At 36.0% G+C, this 22151-nt stretch overlaps 1 protein-coding gene across 1 annotated transcript in view; it reads left to right on the top strand.

The window, feature by feature from the left end:
• The window catches only part of LOC111143380 (collagen type XXIV alpha 1 chain), a 388577-nt gene that overhangs the window by 225768 nt on the left and 140658 nt on the right, over positions 1-22151 (top strand). Inside the window, exons 29-31 of the mRNA XM_022497083.1 lie at positions 5282-5335; positions 5623-5667; positions 5787-5831. Of these exons, the coding sequence (XP_022352791.1) occupies positions 5282-5335; positions 5623-5667; positions 5787-5831 (144 nt within the window). The remainder of the gene's footprint in view (positions 1-5281; positions 5336-5622; positions 5668-5786; positions 5832-22151) is intronic.

Genomic DNA, 22151 nt, shown 5'->3' with positions numbered 1-22151 from the left:
TCTGTGAATAAGGGTTGTTGCTTTTTCATAGATGCTTCAGTTCTTTAAAACTGATTACAAGCATTATAGAGATGGACTTGTAATTTTCATAAAAGCTTCCTACATAAGCTAGTATGCAGTTTTTATTAGTGTTAGTTAATGATAATTTTTTTTAAATTGTAGCATTTATATACAGTAGTGGTTTTGTCTCCTATCGTCTGATACTTCTAGGATTATGTGACTGTTCAGGAATTTTGTTAATTCTTTAAGATTATTACCTATAATTCAAGTACTTGTTATTTTATGAAACATGCTTAATTTATATAGTTGAGGTACCAGACTTTATTCCAGTTTTTAGAACCTACTAATAGCCACTTATCGTAGCAAACTTTAACTTTTCTTACGGATGATGAGGAAAAGATCAGATTTTTTATTTAGCTAGCATACATTCTCCAAGAGCTTTATAGATAATTGGATATTTAATTTATTTTATTTTATTCATTGAGTTCACATGTGCATGAGTTGGGGGAAGGGGCAGAAGGAGAAGGAAAGAGAATCTGAAGCTGGCTGCATGCCCAGCATGGAAGCCAACACAGATCTCAGTCTCACAACCCTGAGATCATGACCTGAGCCAAAATCAAGAATCAGAGACTTGGGGCACCTGGGTGGCTCAGTGGGTTAAAGCCTCTGCCTTCGGCTCAGGTCATGATCCCAGGGTCCTGGGATTGAGCCCCACATCAGGCTCTCTGCTCTGCGGGGAGCCTGCTTTCTCCTCTCTCTCTCTCTGCCTGCCTCTCTGCCTACTTGTGATCTCTATCTGTCAAGTAAATAAATAAAATCTTAAAAAAAAAAAAAGAATCAGAGACTTAACTGACTGAGCTACCCAAGTGCCCTGATAATCAGATATTTTAAAGCAGATATTAAAAAAATAACTTAATGCCCAATTAGATGCCTGTTTTAATGCTGTTGGTCTCCCTTAGAGCTTGTTTAGCCTTAACTGAAACATAGAGAGCATTAAGCTTCCTTAGAGTTCTTTCAGCCTTAACCTCTTAACCAGCAACCTTAGGTTTTATTGCCTTTAATTAATGCAATTACTATACTTAGAGCAAAGGAGGGAGCTCCTTTCAGTTATAATGCCAATCAGCACTTTAATTATAAATGTTTCATATTCATTTTATAAACATCTTCTAAACTTCAGGTCCTCTTTTCAATCTAAATTCACTTGTTAACAGGATTAACCTTTTCTTCTTTCTAACATTTGAAAAAATATTATAAACTTAATAAAGCATAACTATTTAAAGTCTTTATACATTTAGACATCATATGAATCAGGCAGCTTATACCTGCAGGCTTCCATTTCTTCATATTAAAAAAGCAGAAAAAAGCAGAGTTTGCACTAGTTCAGCCTTGACATTAGGTGATTTATATTCAGAAGCAGAAACTGGCAGTTGATGTTGAGATCTTCCTCCTGACCTAGATGCAATCTTTTCTATGTATATATCCGGGAAGCCTCTTAATCTGATCTTATATAAGAAAAGAGACTTGGGATGCCTGGGTGGCTCAGTTGGTTAGACGACTGCTTTCGGCTCAGGTCATGATCCCGGAGTCCCGGGATCGAGTCCTGCATCGGACTCCCAGCTCCACGGGGAGTCTGCTTCTCCCTCTGACCTTCTCCTTGCTCATGCTCTCTCTCACTGCCTCTCTCTCAAATAAATAAATAAAATCTTAAAAAAAAAAAAAAAGAAAAGAGACTTGCCATCTTTAGACCAAACAATCTTTTTTTTTTTTTTTTTTAGATTTTATTTATTTATTTGACAGGGAGATGACAAGTAGGCAGAGAGGCAGGCAGAGAGAGATGGAAGCAGGCTCCCCGCTGAGCAAGGAGCCTGATTCGGGGCTCGATCCCAGGACCCTGGGATCATGACCTGAGCTGAAGGCAGAGGCTTTAACCCACTGAGCCACCCAGGCACCCCTCGATGCTACCATTTAAACCTATACAGAGTGTGGGCACCTGGGTGGCTCAGTCAGTTAAGTGTCTCCCTTTGGCTCAGGTCATGATCCCAGGGTTCTGGGATAAAGCCCTGCATCGGGCTCTGTGTTCAGCGGGGACCCTGCTTCTCTCTCTCCCTCTGCCTACAGCATCCCCTGTTTGTGCTCTTTCACGCTTGCTCTCTCTCTCTGTGTCAAATAAATAAATAAAATCTAAAAGAAATTTTAAAATTAAAAAAAAAACAAAACCTAGACAGAATGACTTTTCACTCTCTAGCACTAGCCTTGGAGATATCTGCCTCATTGTGGTTGATTGTCTAGAATCACATTCATTGTGTTCGCTTCATTCTCCCTCTCCACCCAAGCAAACCTACACTTCCAGTTTGTTTGCTATTAATGCTGTCATCACTCTACTAATTATTATCATAAAATATCCAAGCAACCTAGAGATTTCAGGTTGCAAAAGGGTTAAGTGCCTAATTCCCTGTGGACACATTTTCAGTCTAGATCTCACTTGTTTTCTGCCGTGTTTAAGAATGTTGATCACCTATTCCCTTTTTTTTAATTGAAGTATAGTTGTAACACTAATAATAATAATGTAACACAATCTTACATTAGTTTCAGGTGTACAACATAGTGATTTAACAACTTTGTAGGTTATGCTACGCTCATCACAAGAGTAGCTGCCATCTGTCACTGGACAACACTCATTCCTTTTCACACTCCTTCAGCCACCTTCTGTTATAACTCCAAAAAATTTTGAAAAGTGTTTTCTTACAGGGCAGAAAGAGGAGAATGGGCTTAGAAGGTGACAGAGAAAGAGAATCAATATAGGCTGCTGAATTTTTAAGGTGACGATTATGTTTAGAATGAGGTCCTGAGGGATCTTTGCACTTAAAACTTCAAAGTCATCCTTTAATAATTGTTCCTGTTTTCCTCTTCAGTTACTTAACTGTTAACCATTCCAAGCATGTGCCCACTTCAGGACCTTTGTAGATTCTGTTTCTTCTGTCAGGATGATCTTGCCTATATGCCATTTTAGAGAGGCTTCTCAGACTACCCTGTCTAAAATAGGGTTCCCCATCTTGAATTCTCTCTACTTAAGCTCCTTTATTTACTTCATTACATTTGACTACTCACTGTCCTTTTATAGTTTTAGGTATTTATTTGATTGCTTATGAGTTCAGGGATGTGTCTCTTCTCCCCACTGTATCTTCTGTGCCTGAAGCAATGCCTGGCTTACAATAGGCACTCAGCGAATGTTTATTAAATGAACAGCACTCTCTTACCTACTAAATTGAATCCATATTCCTCAACTTGACAGTCAACGTTCTACACAATAAGACTGAAACTCAGCTTGATAGTCTTTCATGGGAAAATAGGGCAAAGAAGGTAGGGCCAGGTCGTGGAGTACGTTCAATACAAACTGAGACTGAAGGGCTAGAGCTATGGTTTTAACTTTAGTATGACCGGTAGAGCTACAGATCTCATGGAGTATGAACCTTCTCTCTAATGCCCTGAATGTGCCTAAGAGGATCAGGGAATGCAGTATCCTAAGAGCACCCAGGAAGAGAGTCCTATTACAGTAAGCAGCTTTTTAAGAATATAAAGCTAAACCAAGCTGACCTCAGGTGGGAGAAAAGAGAAGGAGCCTGTTGTGCTGGGAAATTTGTATCACTATTCTGTATAGAAATCTTCAGTGCCTTCTTGGGGCACCTGGGTGACTCAGTTGGTCAAGCATCTGCCTTCGGCTCAGGTCATCATCCCAGAGGCCCAGATCCCTGAGTCTGGCTCCATGCTCAGTGGGGATTCTACTTCTCCCTTTCCCTCTGCCCCTCCCCACTGCTTGAGTGCACAGGCACCCGCTCTCTCTCTCAAACAAATAAAATCTTAAAGAAAAAAGAAGTCTTCAGTTCCTTCTCATTACCTATTGATTTAAATATAAACTCCAGTCTTTGACCTTTTAAGTCCCAGGCTTTCCACAATTATTTCTTAGTATAGAAAATACTTAGTTAGAAATATTGAGAAATACTACTTATAGTCAATAAACCAGCTAAACAAACTACTTTCTTCTTTCTTGGGTATCTTCTTTCCTGCCTCTGTACCCTTTTCTTATCCTATCCCTCTGTCCAGAGTTCCTTTTAGAGCATGATCTCCAGCTGTCAGAATGATACCTTTATTCCTTATACAGACATGTGAAAGTTCTCTTCGTCCTTTGAATCCTTTTAGCCCTGAAAATGCCTTGTCTCAGGGCGCCTGGGTGGCTCAGTAGGTAAAGCCTCTGCCTTCGGCTCAGGTCATGATCCCAGGGTTCTGGGATCGAGCCCTGCATCAGGCTCTCTGCTCGGCAGGGAACCTGCTTCCTCCTCTCTCTCTCTCTCTCTCTCTGCCTCTCTGCCTACTTGTGATCTCTGTCTGTCAAATAAATAAATAAGATCTTTAAAAAAAAAAATTAAAAAAAATGCTTTGTCTCAACCTGTATCATCATCGTTTATATAATTCACCCTACCATTCTTTAAGCTTCAAGAAGGAGAAACTTGCTTACAATTGTGTATCCCCATAACACTTAATGCAGTACCTTTTCCATAGTAGACATTGTAGTGTTGTCAGTGTTGTAGGATTGAGAGTCTTTAAGATCTTCCAAGGATAGTTATTCTATAGGCATGGAGACATATAACCATCATTTTATTAGAGAGTAACTTTTACAACTAGCAGTTCTTCACAGCTGATGACTAAATATTGATAGCAACTTAGCTGAGAAGTTTTACATTTACATGAAGATTCCCAGCATTATTTTCTGTCCCTTTTCTGTGCGCTGGCCACCTTTCAGTAAGTGTTGTCAAGCAGGGGCATAGCGGGTACAATGCAGTCAGCACTCATTCTGTAATAAAGAGAAGAGTGCCGTTCCAAAAATATGAAACTTGAGAAGACTATTGGACAAACAAGCCAGCCACTTTTAAGTTAATGTAGAGTTGTTCTTAGAATAAATTGTGAATGGCCCCTGCGTAAATAAGGTGAATAAATTATTCTAATGACAAGCCTATATTATAATCACCTCAACAACTGAATCAGCTGTTTTTATGGCCACCTGATTAATTATTTGGCAGTAGATCTTGAAAGCACAAGCTTGATTATCCCATACAAACAGGTTCATCCATGTATCTAGCTGTATCCTTTTCTGTGGTCATGGTATAGAAGCAAGCAGAAGGAATTTGTCAAAAAGAACACAGTTTGTTCATTTGTAAGGATGTGTAACAGTAAAAAAAATAATAACAACATTTCAGATCAACAATAGAACTTTTTCCATCCCTAGGGACCAAGAGGACCAGATGGTCTCTTAGGGGAACAAGGTATACAAGGTGCCAAGGTAAATACTGATTTTTTCATTTCATATGCATTACGTTTTTTTGAGCCCATATGTATTCTACCTGATTTAAAACTGTTGTATTTTCTTACAAAAATGTAGTTCTAAATTTTCTCTTAGTAAAAGTATGAAACATACATAAAATTTTTACTCTACACAGACAAATACTTTCTTTTGAATCTTGAATTATATACTTGATATCCTATTTTCTTGTATGTGAGTATATGCTAGCACGTGTAAAACCATAATTCATATTCATATTAACTCCTCTGGTACTGATACTTTGTTAGGGTGAAAAAGGAGATCAAGGAAAAAGAGGGCCCTATGGTCTTATCGTAAGTAGTAAAACATATTACATTAAAGATAAATAGATAAAATCTTCCCTGTTTTTCTTGGGTGTGGTTAATATTTGGTGAAGGAGCTAGGGGACTCATACATTTTCTTCCTTATGTAGGGTAAGACTGGAAACCCTGGAGAGAGAGGAGTTCAAGGGAAACCAGTAAGTAATAAAGAATAATTAAGCTAGAATAAATTTTTTCCATTTTATTCTCTGGCACAACTATTGTTGTTATCAGTACATTAGACTGAAAGAGTACTAGTTCTTTTCCTCCTTCAGTCTTGAGGTGGATGGGTTATTTGTGCAAGTTGCTTAATCATTTTAGGCCCTTGTGCTACCTGTTTATAGGCTGATGGTGATAACTATTATACTCCACCCTGGTATAATTAGTTTTTCTATAAAATCCATCTTAAAATTAAATGGTGTGATATCATATAAATATAATGGAATATGAATAAAGCTAACATAACAAGGAATTTCTTGCCTACTTTCATTTTAATTCTGTTGGAGTGTTTTTGGACCCTTGGAATGTGGCTGTGTGTGTGTCACCATGCTTTTCCATGCCACTGCTCTAAGAATTTTTAATATTATACAATGCTAGATATTTTCCTACTATCAAAACATCTTTTCAGAAGTATGCAATTTTTCCCCTGAGTGGCAACAAGTTCTTTTTTATGGCCATAGTGCAGAAACAAGCAGGAGACTGTCAGCTAAAAAAGATATGCAGATATGTATCTTTTTCTGTTTTTTTTTTAAGTATGTCTCCCCTAATGAAGGGGAGACATACTTAAAAAAAAAAAAAACACAAAAAGATACACATATGCATATGTATACACACATATGTTAGTACATGTATATAAAATTTTGAATACATAAGTTTAATTGAGCTTTCATACATCTCGTGTATTTTTATTTAGAATCATAATTTTTATAATTATAATTTGTAATGACATCTGGCTTTATCATATACATATCTATATATACAATTTAAAGTTATAAAAATAAATAATAATTTAAATAGATGGCAACTGAAGAGTCAGAAAAAGGTAAGAGAAAAATGTTTTTTTCTGCTATTATAGTTGTCTCTAAGGTCACTGTTTACTTGTTCCTCTTTGAAATCTGCTGCCCCCTGCCTGTTGTTTCCCATAACGGCATTATATTTGACAGTGGTCAGATCTAAAATACCAGAGACCTGAAGGAGAAAAATGACTACATCCAAGGAAAAGAATTTGTCTGTGACAATGTTATCTATTGAAGTCATTCCCCCCAAAAATTCTTTGAGTATTAATATTCATCATCTGGGTTTCTGTTATATCAATGCAAATGGTGTTTCTGTATATTCTTTCCACTTTGCTGCACTGTTAAAATACATGGCAATGAGTAGAAAAATTCGAAGCTCATCATGGTCATTCTTTACTGTAGAGAAAGGAGGCCTAGAGAAGTAAAATTACTTACTCTTTTATATATTGTCGACATTCCTTAGAATTTTACTTTCAGGAAGGTATGTGCTATGGTGAGTGCTGTGAAGTGTGTAAACCTGGCGATTCACAGACCTGTACCCCTGGGGCTAATAATACATTATATGTTAATAAAAAATTAAAAAAAAATTTTTACTTTCATATGCAGCCTATTAGATATGCTTAGATAAATGTGAAATGTGATGTTTGACTTCCTCAATCAAATAAAAGACATTAGAACCATTTTGTAACCATGGCTTAAGGCAGGAAATTGAGTAAATTTACGTTAGTGGATGACATGGGTCGTACATTAAATCATAAGTTGATAGTAGTTTTTGAGGTTTACATGGCCCTCTACCTACATTGTCCCCTTCTTCTTGACTCAACTGAAATAGACTTTTTTTTTACAGAAACTAGGATCAATCAGTCCAAGAAATTGAGACAGCCCTGAAGATTGGTTTGATCCTCCACAATGTCTCTAGTCATTCATGCAACTGTTGACTAGCAGGCAGTGCTGTATAATAGAAAGATATATTGAAGGTCTGATTGACCTTTCCTCCAGTACATGCTCCTAATAGCTACTGAGTTTGATTAAATGGGTTAGCTCTCTGGATGGTATTTTCCTTGTCTATAAAATAAAGAGACATCTCTAAATTATAGTTCTAAAGCCAGGTATGAAATAAAAAATTCTAACACATAGCGTGTCAAGGTAACCAGCAAAATTGCATTTGTCTATGGGCCAACTCTGTTTCCTATACTTGCCTTCCATCCACATGTAGATCTGACTTAAGAGGAAAGGCCATGATCCATGGTGTTATCAAGGTGATAAAACCTGGGTAGCTCTTTTTAGATTTCTAAATCTTATAAAAACTATAACTATTAATGATTTTTTAGAAATCTAGATATTCTTTCAGTAGATGAGTTAGGAGTGTTGAATCTCCACTATGATTTTGTTTTTCTACGTTTTTTTCTTTAAATTTGTCAAATTTTGCTTTATATATTCTGAAACACTATTTTTAGAGTTCATGTGTATGATTATTATGTCTTCCTGATGAACTGACCCTTTTTATTTTTACAAAATATTCCTCCATATCTCTGGTAATACTTTTCATTCCTGATAATACTGTTTGATTTTGAAATTGGCTTTATTTGGTTAAAAAGCCTCTCCAGCCTACTTATGCTTGCGATTTGTATGGCTTATCTTTTCCATTCATTTACTTGCAACCCATCTGCGTTTTGGTATTTAAAGTGAGTGTCTTATAATTGGGCCTTTCTTTTTTTATTCATTCTGAAAATCTCTACCTTTTAGTTAGTGTTTGCTCCGTATCCATTTAATGCAATTATCAATTTGGTTGTACTTTGATCAACCACTTTATGATTGTTCTTCCTTTGTAGTGGTGCTGTTGTTGTTCAGTGTCTTCTTCTGGCATTGAGCACCACATTTTAATTTAGATAATGGCTTTTTAGTTATACTTCTTTGAACTGTTATTTTCAAGTGGTTATTCTAGGTCAGGACAGAGTAAACATTTTCTGTAAAAATAAGTGCTGGTTCAGATTTGACCCCCAGGCTGTAGTTTGCCAGCTGCTGGTTTAGGGATTACGGTATACATCCTAACTTTCCAAAGTCTACTTAGAGTTAATATAGTAATACTTAAAATAATTGTAAGAAACTTGCAACCATATAGACCCATTCACCACCAACATCCTGTTGTTTACGCTGTAATTGTTTTTGTGTATTATATCTATGTGTGTTATAAACCCATTTTAAAAAGTTAAAATTTTGCTTTAATATAAATAAAATATTTTTCATTTACTGTAAATGAAATATGTGTTTTAGGGTATTTGGGGGAAAGTAGTGGGTTTTTTTTTTTAATTATCCTTGCATTTACTTTTTCTGATATTCTCCACTCTTTTCTGTAATCTGCATTTCCAAATGGTATCATTTCCTTGAAGCCTATAGAACTTCTTTTAGATTCCTTAGAGTTAAGTTTTGCTAGTCGTGAATTCTCTTAGTATTTGTGAAAGCATCTTTATTTCACTTTCATTTTTTTCTTTTCCATGAATTCTTCAGTTTTTAATTCTGGTTAGTTAACATATAGTGTTATATTAGTTTCAGGTGTACAATATAGTAACTTAACACTTACATCCATCACTCTGTGCTCATCACAAATGCACTCCTTAATCACCCTCACCTATTTAACTCATCACCCCGCACCTCCCCTCTGGTAACCATCACTTTGTTCTCTATAGTTAAGAGCCTGTTTCTGGATGGCTGGGTGGCTCAGTTGGTTAAGCAACTCTCTTCAGCTCAGGTCATGATCCTAGGGTCCTGGATCCAGTTCCTGCATTGGGATACCTGCTCACAGGGAGTCTGCTTCTCCCTCTGACCCTCCCTCCTCTCATGCTCTCTCTCTCTCATTTTCTCTCTCTCAAATAAATAAAATCTTTAAAAAAAAAAAAAAAGAGCCTGTTTCTTGGTTTGCTCCCCCCCCACTTTTCCCCCTTTGCTTGTTTACTTTGTTTCCGCATATGAGCAAAATCATATTTTTCCACTGGTTATAGAATTCTGGGCTAACAGGGTTTTCTTTTATTTGTTTGCATTCAGCACTATAAAGATGACATGTCATTTTCTTTTGGCCTCAGTTATTTCCAGTTAGAAGTCCATATTTATTGGTATCATTATTCCCCCTGCATGTAATGTATCATTTTTTTTTTGGCTGCTTTCAAGATTCTCTCTTTACTTTTGACTTTTAGTAGTTTGACTATGATGTACCTAAATGGATTTTCTTTGCATTTATTCAGCTTGAAATTTGTTGACCTTCTTTTGTGTGTAAGTTTCTGTTTTCACTAAATTTGGAAAATTTTCAACTTTTATTTAAATTTTTTTCCTACTCTGTCTTCTCCTTCCTTTCCTTCTTGGATTCCAATTAAATATATATTCAACATTTTGATATCATCCCTCAGGTCCTTGAGCCTTTATTCATTCCTATTTTAATCTTTTTCCCATTTTCTTTTTTTTTAAATTAGAAAACCTAACTCTATTTTTACTCACTTTTTAAGCCTGTTCATTGAAATCTGGAATTTTTAAGTTTTATTTCAGATATTTATTTTCAGTTCCATAATTTCCATTTTTATAGATGATGTTCTTCTGGGATTTCTTATTTGTCTATTCATCCTAAGTGTATTTTTTATTTACATTACTGAGCATATATATAAAATAGCTACTTTAAAATCTTTATGGGGTAATTCTAACATCTGGGTAATCTTAGTTTGGTCTCCATTAATTGCCTTTTCTTTTGAATATGGGAAAATTTTCCTGTCCAGTAATTTTGAATTATATCTTGGACATTTTTAAATTATTTTTAATTAGCCAACATATAGTATATCATCAGTTTTTGCTGTAGTGACTCTTTTTTTCTTAAGGGAGCTCTACACCCAGCATGGAGCAGCAAGGGGCTTGAACTCAAGACCCTGAGATCAAGACCTAAGTTGATATCAAGAGTCAGATACTTAACTGACTGGGCCACCCACGTGCCCATATTTTCTGGAACATTTTGAGTGATCTTCAAAAAGAGTATTTTTTGATTCATTTTGTTTTTTGATTTGGCAGATTATTAACTTTGCTGCTTTCAAACTCCAAATTCTCTCTCCTCTGTGGTAAATGACTGCTAAAATCTCTGTTCTTTTAGGCCTTGCTAGGATGCTGGTTGTCTACCATATCAACACATACTTAAAATGTCAGCAAGAGATTTAAGCAGAGTTTACATGCAGAATTTGAGCTTCCTCCTCTCTTGCTTTCTCTTCCTTCACTTCCCAGCAGCTGTGGTCACTCCACATTCTACCCTCTAGTTCTCCATGCCAGTAAGACTGTTTCTATCCTCCTTTTTCTTAATAATCCTACATAGCTTACTTTCTGGCTAAAAGCCACATTTTTAAAATAAAAAATCAGATACTTACTTAGTGCCATTCCTTTCTTCTACATGTAGACCTCTCCATTCTAAGTTTTACCTATTTGTGGTCTTTCTTCATTGTTTTCAGATTTTTAAAAATATTTTGTCCTGGATTTATAGTTATCCCTATATAAATGGTTTTGATAGGAGCTACTTGGCTAATATTGGAAGTGGAAACTCTTAACTGTTCTTCTTTAAGTAGTTTTCTCTGGAGTAGCTCAGAATACTTAAGAAACATTTATTTCATAATCTTTACAATATAAAAAACATATAGTATTAACTCTATTCTTTCTTCCTTTTTAGATAACAAGGCACACAGTTTTCATAATCTTACAATGAAAAAACACAGGCTCCCTTGCTTATTCCCATAAAAAGGCTTCGAAGATTATCCATATATTTACTGTAAATGGGAGAGGCATTGAATGTTTGATTTCTTGTTGAAATCAGTAGAACACAGTATAGTATAGTGGATGGGCATGACACTGGACTTAGACTTTGGAAGTCAAATACTGGCTCTACCACTTATAGCTGTTTTGACTTTATGCAAATTATTTAACCTCTCTGAGCCTCACTTTTCCTGTCTTTAAAATGAGGTAACTTTTGGGGAGCATGGGTGGTACAGTTGGTTAAGCATCCAAATCTTGGTTTTGGCTCAGGTATGACCTCAGGGTCATGAAATCAAACCCTGTGTTGGAATCTATGCTCAGCACAGAGTCTGCTTGGACTTTTCTTTCCCTCACCTTCTGCCCCCCACCCCCACCCCACATGTACCCCCCACATGTCCACACTCTCACTCTTTCAAATAAATAAGTAAATCTTTTAAAAAATAAAAATAAAATGAGATAACTTTTATAGTTAAATGATGATCATTATGTGCTTGGCATAGGTTCTTACTACATAGTAACCACAATAATCATTATTCTCCCAGGCATCATTATCATAATTGCTGGGTTGAAGTCATAGAGCAAGAAGTTCCACTACGAAGAATGTATTTTCAATACTATCTGAAAAGCCTTAAAGGGGATTTTTATTTTGTACCAACTTGTGCTTTACTTCTTTGTCTCTAATAAAAATAAATAGATCCATTTAGATCATTTCATAACTTTGCAAACAGCTTTTATGCACCATTAACATCATTAAAAGTATGTATCAAGCTTGACATTGTGTACAAGTAGTTTACAAAACAAATCAAGCGGACATTCACAGTTCTGAATTTTTGCTGTATGTTTCAGTTGGTTTATCAGGCACAAAGGGAACACTTATATTGATCCTTTCTCTTAATATTGGAGCCTGGAGTGAATGGATGGCATTTCAAACAAGGCCTTAGTCAGGTGGGAGTTTGCGATTTTACATATCATCCTTTCTTTAACCAGAAAAATATAGCATTAATGGCTATAACTTAGAAAGTTTTGTGTTGCTAGAAATATTTAATATCTTTATTTCCAATTTAATATCATATTTTTCTTAGCTTTTAGTTTTAATATAAAATGGTGATTTTGACCACTGTATATTTGCCAGCCTTCTCAAGGTCGATAATGTGGAACAGGCAAATAGCAAATCGAGAAGGGCAGTATTTTCTTTTTTTTTTTTTTTTAATTTTATTTTTTATAAACATATATTTTTATCCCCAGGGGTACAAGTCTGTGAATCGCCAGGTTTACACACTTCACAGCACTCACCATAGCACATACCCTCCCCAATGTCCATAACCCCACCCCCCCAAACCCCCTCCCCCCATTAACCCTCAGTTTGTTTTGTGAGATTAAGAGTCACTTATGGTTTGTCTCCCTCCCAATCCCATCTTGTTTCATTTACTCTTCTCCTACCCCCTTAACCCCCCATGTTGCAGCTCCTCTCCCTCATATCAGGGAGATCATATGATAGTTGTCTTTCTCCGATTGACTTATTTCGCTAAGCATGATACCCTCTAGTTCCATCCACGTCGTCGCAAAAGGCAAGATTTCATTTCTTTTGATGGCTGCATAGTATTCCATTGTGTATATATACCACATCTTCTTTATCCATTCGTCTGTTGATGGACATCTAGGTTCTTTCCATAGTTTGGCTATTGTAGACATTGCTGCTATAAACATTCGGGTGCACGTGCCCCTTCGGATCACTACGTTTGTATCTTTAGGGTAAATACCCAGCAGTGAAATTGCTGGGTCATAGGGTAGTTCTATTTTCAACATTTTGAGGAACCTCCATGCTGTTTTCCAGAGTGGTTGCACCAGCTTGCATTCCCACCAACAGTGTAGGAGGGTTCCCCTTTCTCCGCATCCTCGCCAGCATCTGTCATTTCCTGACTTGTTAATTTTAGCCATTCTGACTGGTGTGAGGTGGTATCTCATTGTGGTTTTGATTTGTATTTCCCTGATGCCGAGTGATGTGGAGCACTTTTTCATGTGTCTGTTGGCCATCTGGATGTCTTCTTTGCAGAAATGTCTGTTCATGTCCTCTGCCCATTTCTTGATTGGATTATTTGTTCTTTGGGTGTTGAGTATGCTAAGTTCTTTATAGATTTTGGACACTAGCCTTTTATCTGATATGTCATTTGCAAATATCTTCTCCCATTCTGTCAGTTGTCTTTTGGTTTTGTTAACTGTTTCCTTTGCTGTGCAAAAGCTTTTGATCTTGATAAAATCCCAATAGTTCATTTTTGCCCTTGCTTCCCTTGCCTTTGGCGATGTTCCTAGGAAGGTGTTGCTGCGGCTGAGGTCGAAGAGGTTGCTGCCTGTGTTCTCCTCAAGGATTTTGATGGATTCCTTTCTCACATTGAGATCCTTCATCCATTTTGAGTCTATTTTCGTGTGTGGTGTAAGGAAATGATCCAATTTCATTTTTCTGCATGTGGCTGTCCAATTTTCCCAACACCATTTGTTGAAGAGGCTGTCTTTTTTCCATTGGATATTCTTTCCTGCTTTGTCGAAGATTAGTTGACCATAGAGTTGAGGGTCTATTTCTGGGCTCTCTATTCTGTTCCATTGATCTATGTGTCTGTTTTTGTGCCAGTACCATGCTGTCTTGATGATGACAGCTTTGTAATAGAGCTTGGAGTCCGGAATTGTGATGCCACCAACTTTGGCTTTCTTTTTCAATATTGCTTTGGCTATTCGAGGTCTTTTCTGGTTCCATATAAATTTTAGGATTATTTGTTCCATTTCTTTGAAAAAAATGGATGGTACTTTGATAGGAATTGCATTAAATGTGTAGATTGCTTTAGGTAGCATAGACATTTTCACAATATTTATTCTTCCAATCCAGGAGCATGGAACATTTTTCCATTTCTTTGTGTCTTCCTCAATTTCTTTCATGAGTACTTTATAGTTTTCTGTGTATAGATTCTTAGTCTCTTTGGTTAGATTTATTCCTAGGTATCTTATAGTTTTGGGTGCAATTGTAAATGGGATTGACTCCTTAATTTCTCTTTCTTCTGTCTTGTTGTTGGTGTAGAGAAATGCAACTGATTTCTGTGCATTGATTTTATATCCTGACACTTTACTAAATTCCTGTACAAGTTCTAGCAGTTTTGGAGTGGAGTCTTGAAGGGCAGTATTTTCTATATCATTAAGAGTCATCAGTGTCTGGCATATGGTACATTCTCAGTAAATCTTTAAATGGGAGAATCAAAGAGAATTTGGAATTTGATTTAGTTTTATATACCATTTTAGAATATCCCCCCCCCCACACACACACACACACTTCTAAGACTCAATTTAATGGTACCATGGATGGCATGGTGTAAAAATAGGGGAAAATAAAGGATATTAGATAGTTTTAGTCGTTTCTGGTCAGCTTGTTTCCGAGATTCCTGTGCCTTACCAGGTTTTAAGGACGTAAGTTATACCTACTAACACATCACAAGATTATTATTTTTGGAGAAAAAAACCATTTTTAATCAATATTAAAGGTATAAAAATTCTCAACTTAAAACAATTCTGGATCATTGTCTCTGTGTATGAGCCAGAATTAAATAGGGAAAAGAGATAGCTATAAGGAACTCCTACAACTCAACAACAACAAAGACAACTTGATGAAAAAAAAAAAAAATAGCAAAAGGACTCGAATAGACATTTCTGCAAAGAATATACAAATGGCCAATAAGCACATGAAAAGATGCTCAGTATCACTCACTAGACATTAGAGAAATACAAATTGAAACTACAATGAGATACCACTTCTTACCAATTAGGACAGCTGTTATTAAAGAAAAACAAAACAAAATAAAACACATATACACACAGAAAGTAACTAACATTGGCAAAGATGTTGAAAAACTGGAGCTCTTGTACATTGCTGACAGGAATGTAAAACGGTGAGGTTACTATGGAAAACAGTTTGGTGGTTCCTCAAACAGTTAAACATAGTATTACTATGTAATTCATCAATTCCACTTTAGATTTATAACCCAAAGAATTGAAAGCAGGGACTTAGAAACTAACACTTTTATAGTGTTTACAGGCGCAGTATTCACAATAGCCAAAAGGTAGAAAACCCAAGTGTCCACTGATGGATGAAAGGATATACAAAATATAGTATCTACATACAACGGAATATTATTGAACTTTAAAAATGAAGAAGGCTTTTTAAAAATATTTTATTTCAATTCCCTTAATTAACATACAGTATAATGTTAGTTTCAGGTGTAAAATTTAGTGATTCAACACTTCCATACATTACCAGGTGCCCATCACAAGTGCACTCCTTAATCCCCATCACCTATTTAACCCATACCTCTCCCATCTCCCTTCTGGTAACCCCCAATTTGTTCTCTATAGTTTAGAATCTCTTTCTTGATTTGCCTCTCTCTCTTTTTTTTCCCCCACTTTGCCTGCTTGTTTTGTTTCTAAGATTCCACATATGAGTGAAATCATATGGTATCTGTCTTTCTCTGAGTTATTTATTTCACTTAGCATAATACTCTCTAGCTCCATCCATGTCATTGCAAATGTCAAGATTTCATTCTTTTTGAAGAATGAAATAAATATATGTATGGGTATGTATGTATGTGTGTGTGTGTGCGCGCGCGCATGCTACATTTTCTTTATCCATTCATCAATGGATGGATACTTGGCCTGATTCTGTATCTTGGCTATTATAGGTAATGCTGTTATAAACATTTGAATTAATATTTTTGAATTAATATTTTTATATTCTTTGGGTAAATACCTAGTAGTGTGACTGCTGGATCAAAGGATAGTTCTATTTTTTACTTTTTGTGGAACCTCCATACTGTTTTTTTTAAATTAACATATAATGTATTATTTGTTTCCTGGGTACATGTCTGTGATTCATCAGTCTTATGCGGTTCACAGTGCTCACCATAGCATATACCCTTTTCACAGTGGCTGCACCAGTTTGCACCCCCACCAACACTGCGAGAGGGTTCCTCTTTCTTCACATCCTCATCAGCACCTTGTTTCCTATGTTCAATTTTAGCCATTCTGTCATGAGAGTGAGGTGATACCTCATGGTAGTTTTGATTTGCGTTTCCCTGATGGTAAGTGATATTGAGCATCTTTTCATGTATTTGTTGACCATCTGTATGTCTTCTTTGAAAAATACTGATTCATTAAATGAAACAAGATGAGATCGGGAGGGGGACAAACCATAAAAGACTCTTAATCTCACAAAACAAACTGAGGGTTCAGGGGGGGCGGGTAGGGCGAGGGTGGTGGGGTTATGGACATTGGAGAGGGTACGTGCTATGGTGAGTGCTGTGAAGTGTGTAAACCTGGCGATTCACAGACCTGTACCCCTGGGGCTAATAATACATTTTATGTTAATAAAAAAGTAAAAAGTTAAATCGATTCATGTCTTCTGCCCATTTTTTAACTGAATTATTTGGGGTATTGAGTTTTGTAAGTTCTTTATATATTTTATAAGTTCTTTACATATTTTGGATACTAATCCTTTATCAGATATGTCATTTGCAAATATCTTCTCCCATTCCTTAGGTTGCCTCTTAGCTTTGTTGATTGTTCTCTTTGCTGTGCAGAAACTTCTTATTTTGAAGAAGTCCCAATAGTTTATATTTGCTTTTGTTTCCTTTGCCTCAGGAGACATATCTAGAAAGATGTAACTACAGTCCATGTCAAAGAAGTGGACTGTTACTGCATCTGTGCTTTTCTGGGATGTTTATGGTTCTATGTCTCACATTTCGTCCTTAATCAATTTATTTTTATATACGGTGTAAGAAAGTGGTCATTTCATTCTTTTGGTTGCTATCTAGTTTTCCCAATTCCATTTATTAAGGAGACTTTTTCCCATCAGACATTCTTTCCTGCTTTGTTGCAGATTAATTGACCATATACTTGTGGGTTCATTTCTGGGTTTTCCATTCTGTTCTGTTGATCCATGTGGTTATTTTTGTGCCAGTACCATACTGCTTTGATTACTACAGCTTTGTAATATAATTTGAGGGTCCAGAATTGTGATGCCTCCAGCTTTGCTTTTCTTTTTCAAGATTGCTTTGGGTATCTGGTCTATTTTGTGTGCCATACAAATTTTAGGATTATTGGTTCTAGCCCTGTGAAATATGCTGTTGGTATTTTGATGTGATTGCATTAAATGTGTAGCTTGCTTTGGTATAGTATTCACATTTTAACAGTATTTGTTCTTCCAATCCATGAGCATGGAATGTCTTTCCATTGCTTTTTGTCATCTTCAATTTCTTTCACCAATCTTTTATAGTTTTCAGAGTACAGGTCCTTCACCTCTTTGGTTAGGTTTATTCCTAGGTATCTTATGTTTTTGCTATAGTTGTAAATAGGATTGATTTCTTAATTTCTCTTTCTGCTGCCTCATTATTGGGGTATAGAAATACAACAGATTTCTGTATGTTGATTTTTGTGTCCTGTGACTTTACTGAACTCATTTGTCAGTTCTAGCAGTTTTTTGGTGAAAATCTTTTGTGTTTTCTATATATAGTATCATGTCATCTGCAAATAGTGAAAATTTTACTTACTCCTTGTCAATTTAGATGCCTTTTATTTCTTTGTGGTGGCTGACTGCTATGATTAGGAGTCCAGTACTGTGTTGAATAGAAGTGATGAGAAAGGACATCCCTGTCTTGTTCCTGACCATAGGAAAAAGGCTCTTAGTTTCTCCCCATTAGGATATTATCTGTGGATTTTTTATATATGGCCTTTATCGTGTGGAGGTATGTTCCCTCTAAACCTACTTTGTTAGGGTTTTTATCATGAATGGATGTTGTACTTGTCAAATGCTTTCTCTGCATCTATTGCATTGATCATCTGGTTCTTATCCTTTCTTTTATTAAAGTGATGTATCACGTTGACTGATTTATGAATATTGAACCACCCTTGCAACCTGGGAATAAATCCCACTTGATGGTGGTGAATGATTTTTAAAATGTATTGTTGGTTTTGATTTGCTAGTGTTATGTTGAGGATTTTTGCATCTATGTTCAGCAGAAATATTGGTCTAAAGTTCCTTTTTTTACAGTGTTTTTATCTGGTTTTGGTATCAGAGTAATGCTGGCCTCACAGAATAAATTTGGAGATTTTCATTCCTTATCTGTTTTTTGGAATAGTTTGAGAAGAATAGGTATTAACTCTTCTTTAAGTGTTTGGTGGAGTTCAGCTGTGAAGCTACCTGGTCCTGGATGTTAGTTTTGGGGGGATTTTTTTTTTAACATCTTTATTTTTATTTTTTTCAGTGCTCCAAGATTCATTGTTTATGCATCACACCCAGTGCTCCATGCAATACATGCCCTTCTTAATACCCACCACCAGGCTTACCCATCCCCCCACCACCCTTCCCTCCAGAACCCTATTTGTTTCTCAGAGTACACAGTCTCTCAAGCTTCATCTCCTCCTTTGTTTTACCCCAATTTACTTTTCCTTTCCTTTTCCTAATGTCCTCCATGTTATTCCTTATGCTCCACAAGTAAGTGAAACCTTTGGGGGACTTTTTGGTTATTGATTCAATTTCTTTGCTGGTTACTGATCTGTTCAAGTTTTCTGTATCTTCATGTTTCAGTTTTGATAGCTTATTTCTTTCTATGAATTTATCCATTTTTTAGATTGTCTAATTTTCTGGCATATTGTTTATATAATATTCTTTTATAAATTATTTGTATTTCTGTGGTATTGGTTGTTATTTCTCCTTTCTCATTTGTGATTTTATTTATTTGGGCCCTTTCTCTTTTCTTCTTGATAAATTTAGCTAGGGATTTTTCAGTTTTACTGATTTTTTTTCTTTTTCAAAGAACCAGCTCCTGTTTCCATCGATCTGTTCTATTGTCTTTTTAGTTCCTATATCATTTATTTCTACTCTGATCGTTATTATTGCTTTCTTTCTGCTGGCTTTAGGCTTTGGCGTTCTTTTTCTAACTCCTTTAGGTATAAGGTTAGGGTGTTCTTTTGAGATGTTTCTTCCTTCCTGAGGTAGGCCTGTATTGCTAAACACTTCCCTCTTAAGACTGCTTTTACTGCATCCCAAAGGTTTTGGACCATTCTGTTTTCATTTTTATTTGTTTCCATGTACCTTTTCATTTCTTCTTGTATTCCCTGGCTGACCCATTCATTGTTTGGTAGCATGTTTTTTAACCTCCATGTATTTGATTTTCCAGATTTCTTCTTATAATTGACTTCTAGTCTCATACTGTTGTGGTCAGAAAAGGTGCATGGTATAACTTGAATCTTTCTCGTATTTGTGGAGACCTGTTTTGTGACCTAATACATGATCTATTCTGGAGAATGTTCCATGTGCACTTGAAAAGAATGTGTATTCTGTTGTTTTAGAATGGAATGTTCTGAATATATCTGTTAAATCCATCTGGTCTAGTGTGTCATTCAAAGCCATTGTTCGCTTATTGATTTTCTGTTTAGATCATCTGTCTATTGATGTAAGTGGGGTGTTAAAAGTCTCTTACTGTTACTGTGTTATTATTGATTAATTCCTTTATCTTTGTTATCTTTTTAAATATTTAGGTGCTCCCACTTTAGGTGCATAAATATTTACAATTGTTATATCTTCTTGTTGGATTATCCCCTTTATGATTATATAGTGTCCTTCCTTGTTTCTTGGTACAGTCTTTGCTCTAAAGTCTAACTTGTTCATGTAGTGTCCAAGTATTATTACTTTGGCTTTTTTTAACATCCTTTTGCATGATAAATATTTCTTTATTCCCTCACTTTTAATCTGCAGGTGTCTTCAGGTCTAAAATGAGTCTCTGTAGGTGTTTGTTTTTTGTTTTGGTTGTGTTTTTTTTTTTTATCCATTCTGACACTCTGTCTTTGATTCTTTAGTCTACTTACATTCAAGGCAATTATTGGTAAATACATAATTATTGTCATTTTATTACTTGTCTTGTAATTGTTTCTGGAGATTTTCTCTGATCCTCTCTTGCTTTCCTCTCTGTCATCATTTGCTGATATATTGATAGTGATATATTTGAATTTCTTTATTTTTGTTCTTTGCATGAATCTTATTGGTTTTTGATATATGATTACCATTAGGTTTATAAATAACCTCTTCTGCATATAGAAGTCTGTATTAAGTTGATGGTAATTTAAGTTTGAAACCCTTTTTTCTTCTGTCCTCCCCATGTTTTAGGTATATGTTGTTATATTTTGTTTCCTTTTTTGTGAGTTCCTTGACTAATTTTTTACAGAAATATTCATTTTTACTGATTTTGTGTTTCCTGTCTTTATATTGTGACTTTTGGTTTTTCACTTTCACTCAGAGTCCCTTTAAATAGTTCTTGCAGGGCTGGGTTAGTGGTCATGAATTCCTTTCATTTTCATTTGTTTAGAATACTCTTTATCTCTCCTTCTATGCTGAATGATAGCCTTGCTAGGTAGAGTATTCTTGGCTTCAGATTTTTCCCATTCAACACTTTGAATACATCATGCCTCTTTCTTCCTGCTTGCCAAATTTCTGTTGAGAAATCTCCTGCTGGCCTTATGGATTTTCCCTTGTAATTTAAATTAGACTTCTTCTGTCTTGCTCCTTTTAAGATTTTTTTTATTTATTACTAAATTTTGCAAATTTAATTACAATATGTCTTGGTGTGGGCCTGCTTTTGTTGATTTTGATGGGGGTTCTCTGTGCCACCTAGATCTGGATGTCTGTTTCCTACCCCAGATTAGGGAAGTTTTCAGCTATTATTTCTCCAAATAAATTTTCTGCCCCCTTTTCTCTCTCTTCTTCTTCTGGGATTCCTGTAATACAAATGTTATTTATTTGATGGAGTCACTGAGTTCCATAACTGTATTCTTGTTTTGCATAATTCTTTCTCTCTTTTGTTCAACTTCATTGCTTTCCATTATTTTGTCTTCTAGGGCATTAACTTGTTCCTCTGCTTCTTCCAAAGTGATATTCATTGCATCAAGTATGTTTCTAATCTCATTTATTGCACTCTTCATCTCTGATTCATTTTTTTTTAACTTTATCTCTGTGATAAGGGTCTCACTGATGTCTTCCATTCTTTTCTCAAGTCCAGTGAGTATCCTTATGATCATTGTTTTAAGTTCTCCATCAGGAATGTTATTTATATATGTTTTGCTTAGATCTCATGCCATGACTTTATCTTGTTCTTTCATCTGGGATAAATTCCTTTGTCTTCTCATTTTGTCTAAATCTCTGCCTTCTTCCCTGTGTTAGAAAAGCCAGTTATGTCGTCTGTTTCTGAAAGTAATGGCCTTATGAAAAAGAAGTCATGTCGTACCCGGGCCTGGCACTTCAGGGAGTTTCTCCAGTGTGTGCTGTATGTCCTCTGCTATTGTGCTTTGGCTGCTCTATCCTTCAGGCCAGCCATCTGCAGAGGCCCCTTTTGTCTAATGTGGACAGTGTTTGGTTCTTTGCCTGAATGTGGTGAGTTTTAACTAGGTATGCTCTGGTCTGCTTGTGAAATGAGACCAGAACTGAGGCTTTGCCAAACTCTCTGGTTGGGAGATGTGGTATGAACAGAGATATGTGCTGTCGTGCTGGGACTGAGGCAAGTGTGACTGAGAAAGGCAGTCAGTTCCATCAGAATGCTGTGTGGGGGGTTTAGTGTAAACACATCCTTAGGCAGCAAGTGCCAGCGTTGCACTGCTTCCCGCAGA

Source organism: Enhydra lutris, unplaced genomic scaffold, assembly GCF_002288905.1.
Source record: "Enhydra lutris kenyoni isolate GAN:26980312 unplaced genomic scaffold, ASM228890v2 scaffoldscaffold9, whole genome shotgun sequence".
NCBI classification, from domain to species: Eukaryota; Metazoa; Chordata; class Mammalia; order Carnivora; family Mustelidae; genus Enhydra; species Enhydra lutris.
This window is presented reverse-complemented; position numbering and strand designations above follow the sequence as displayed.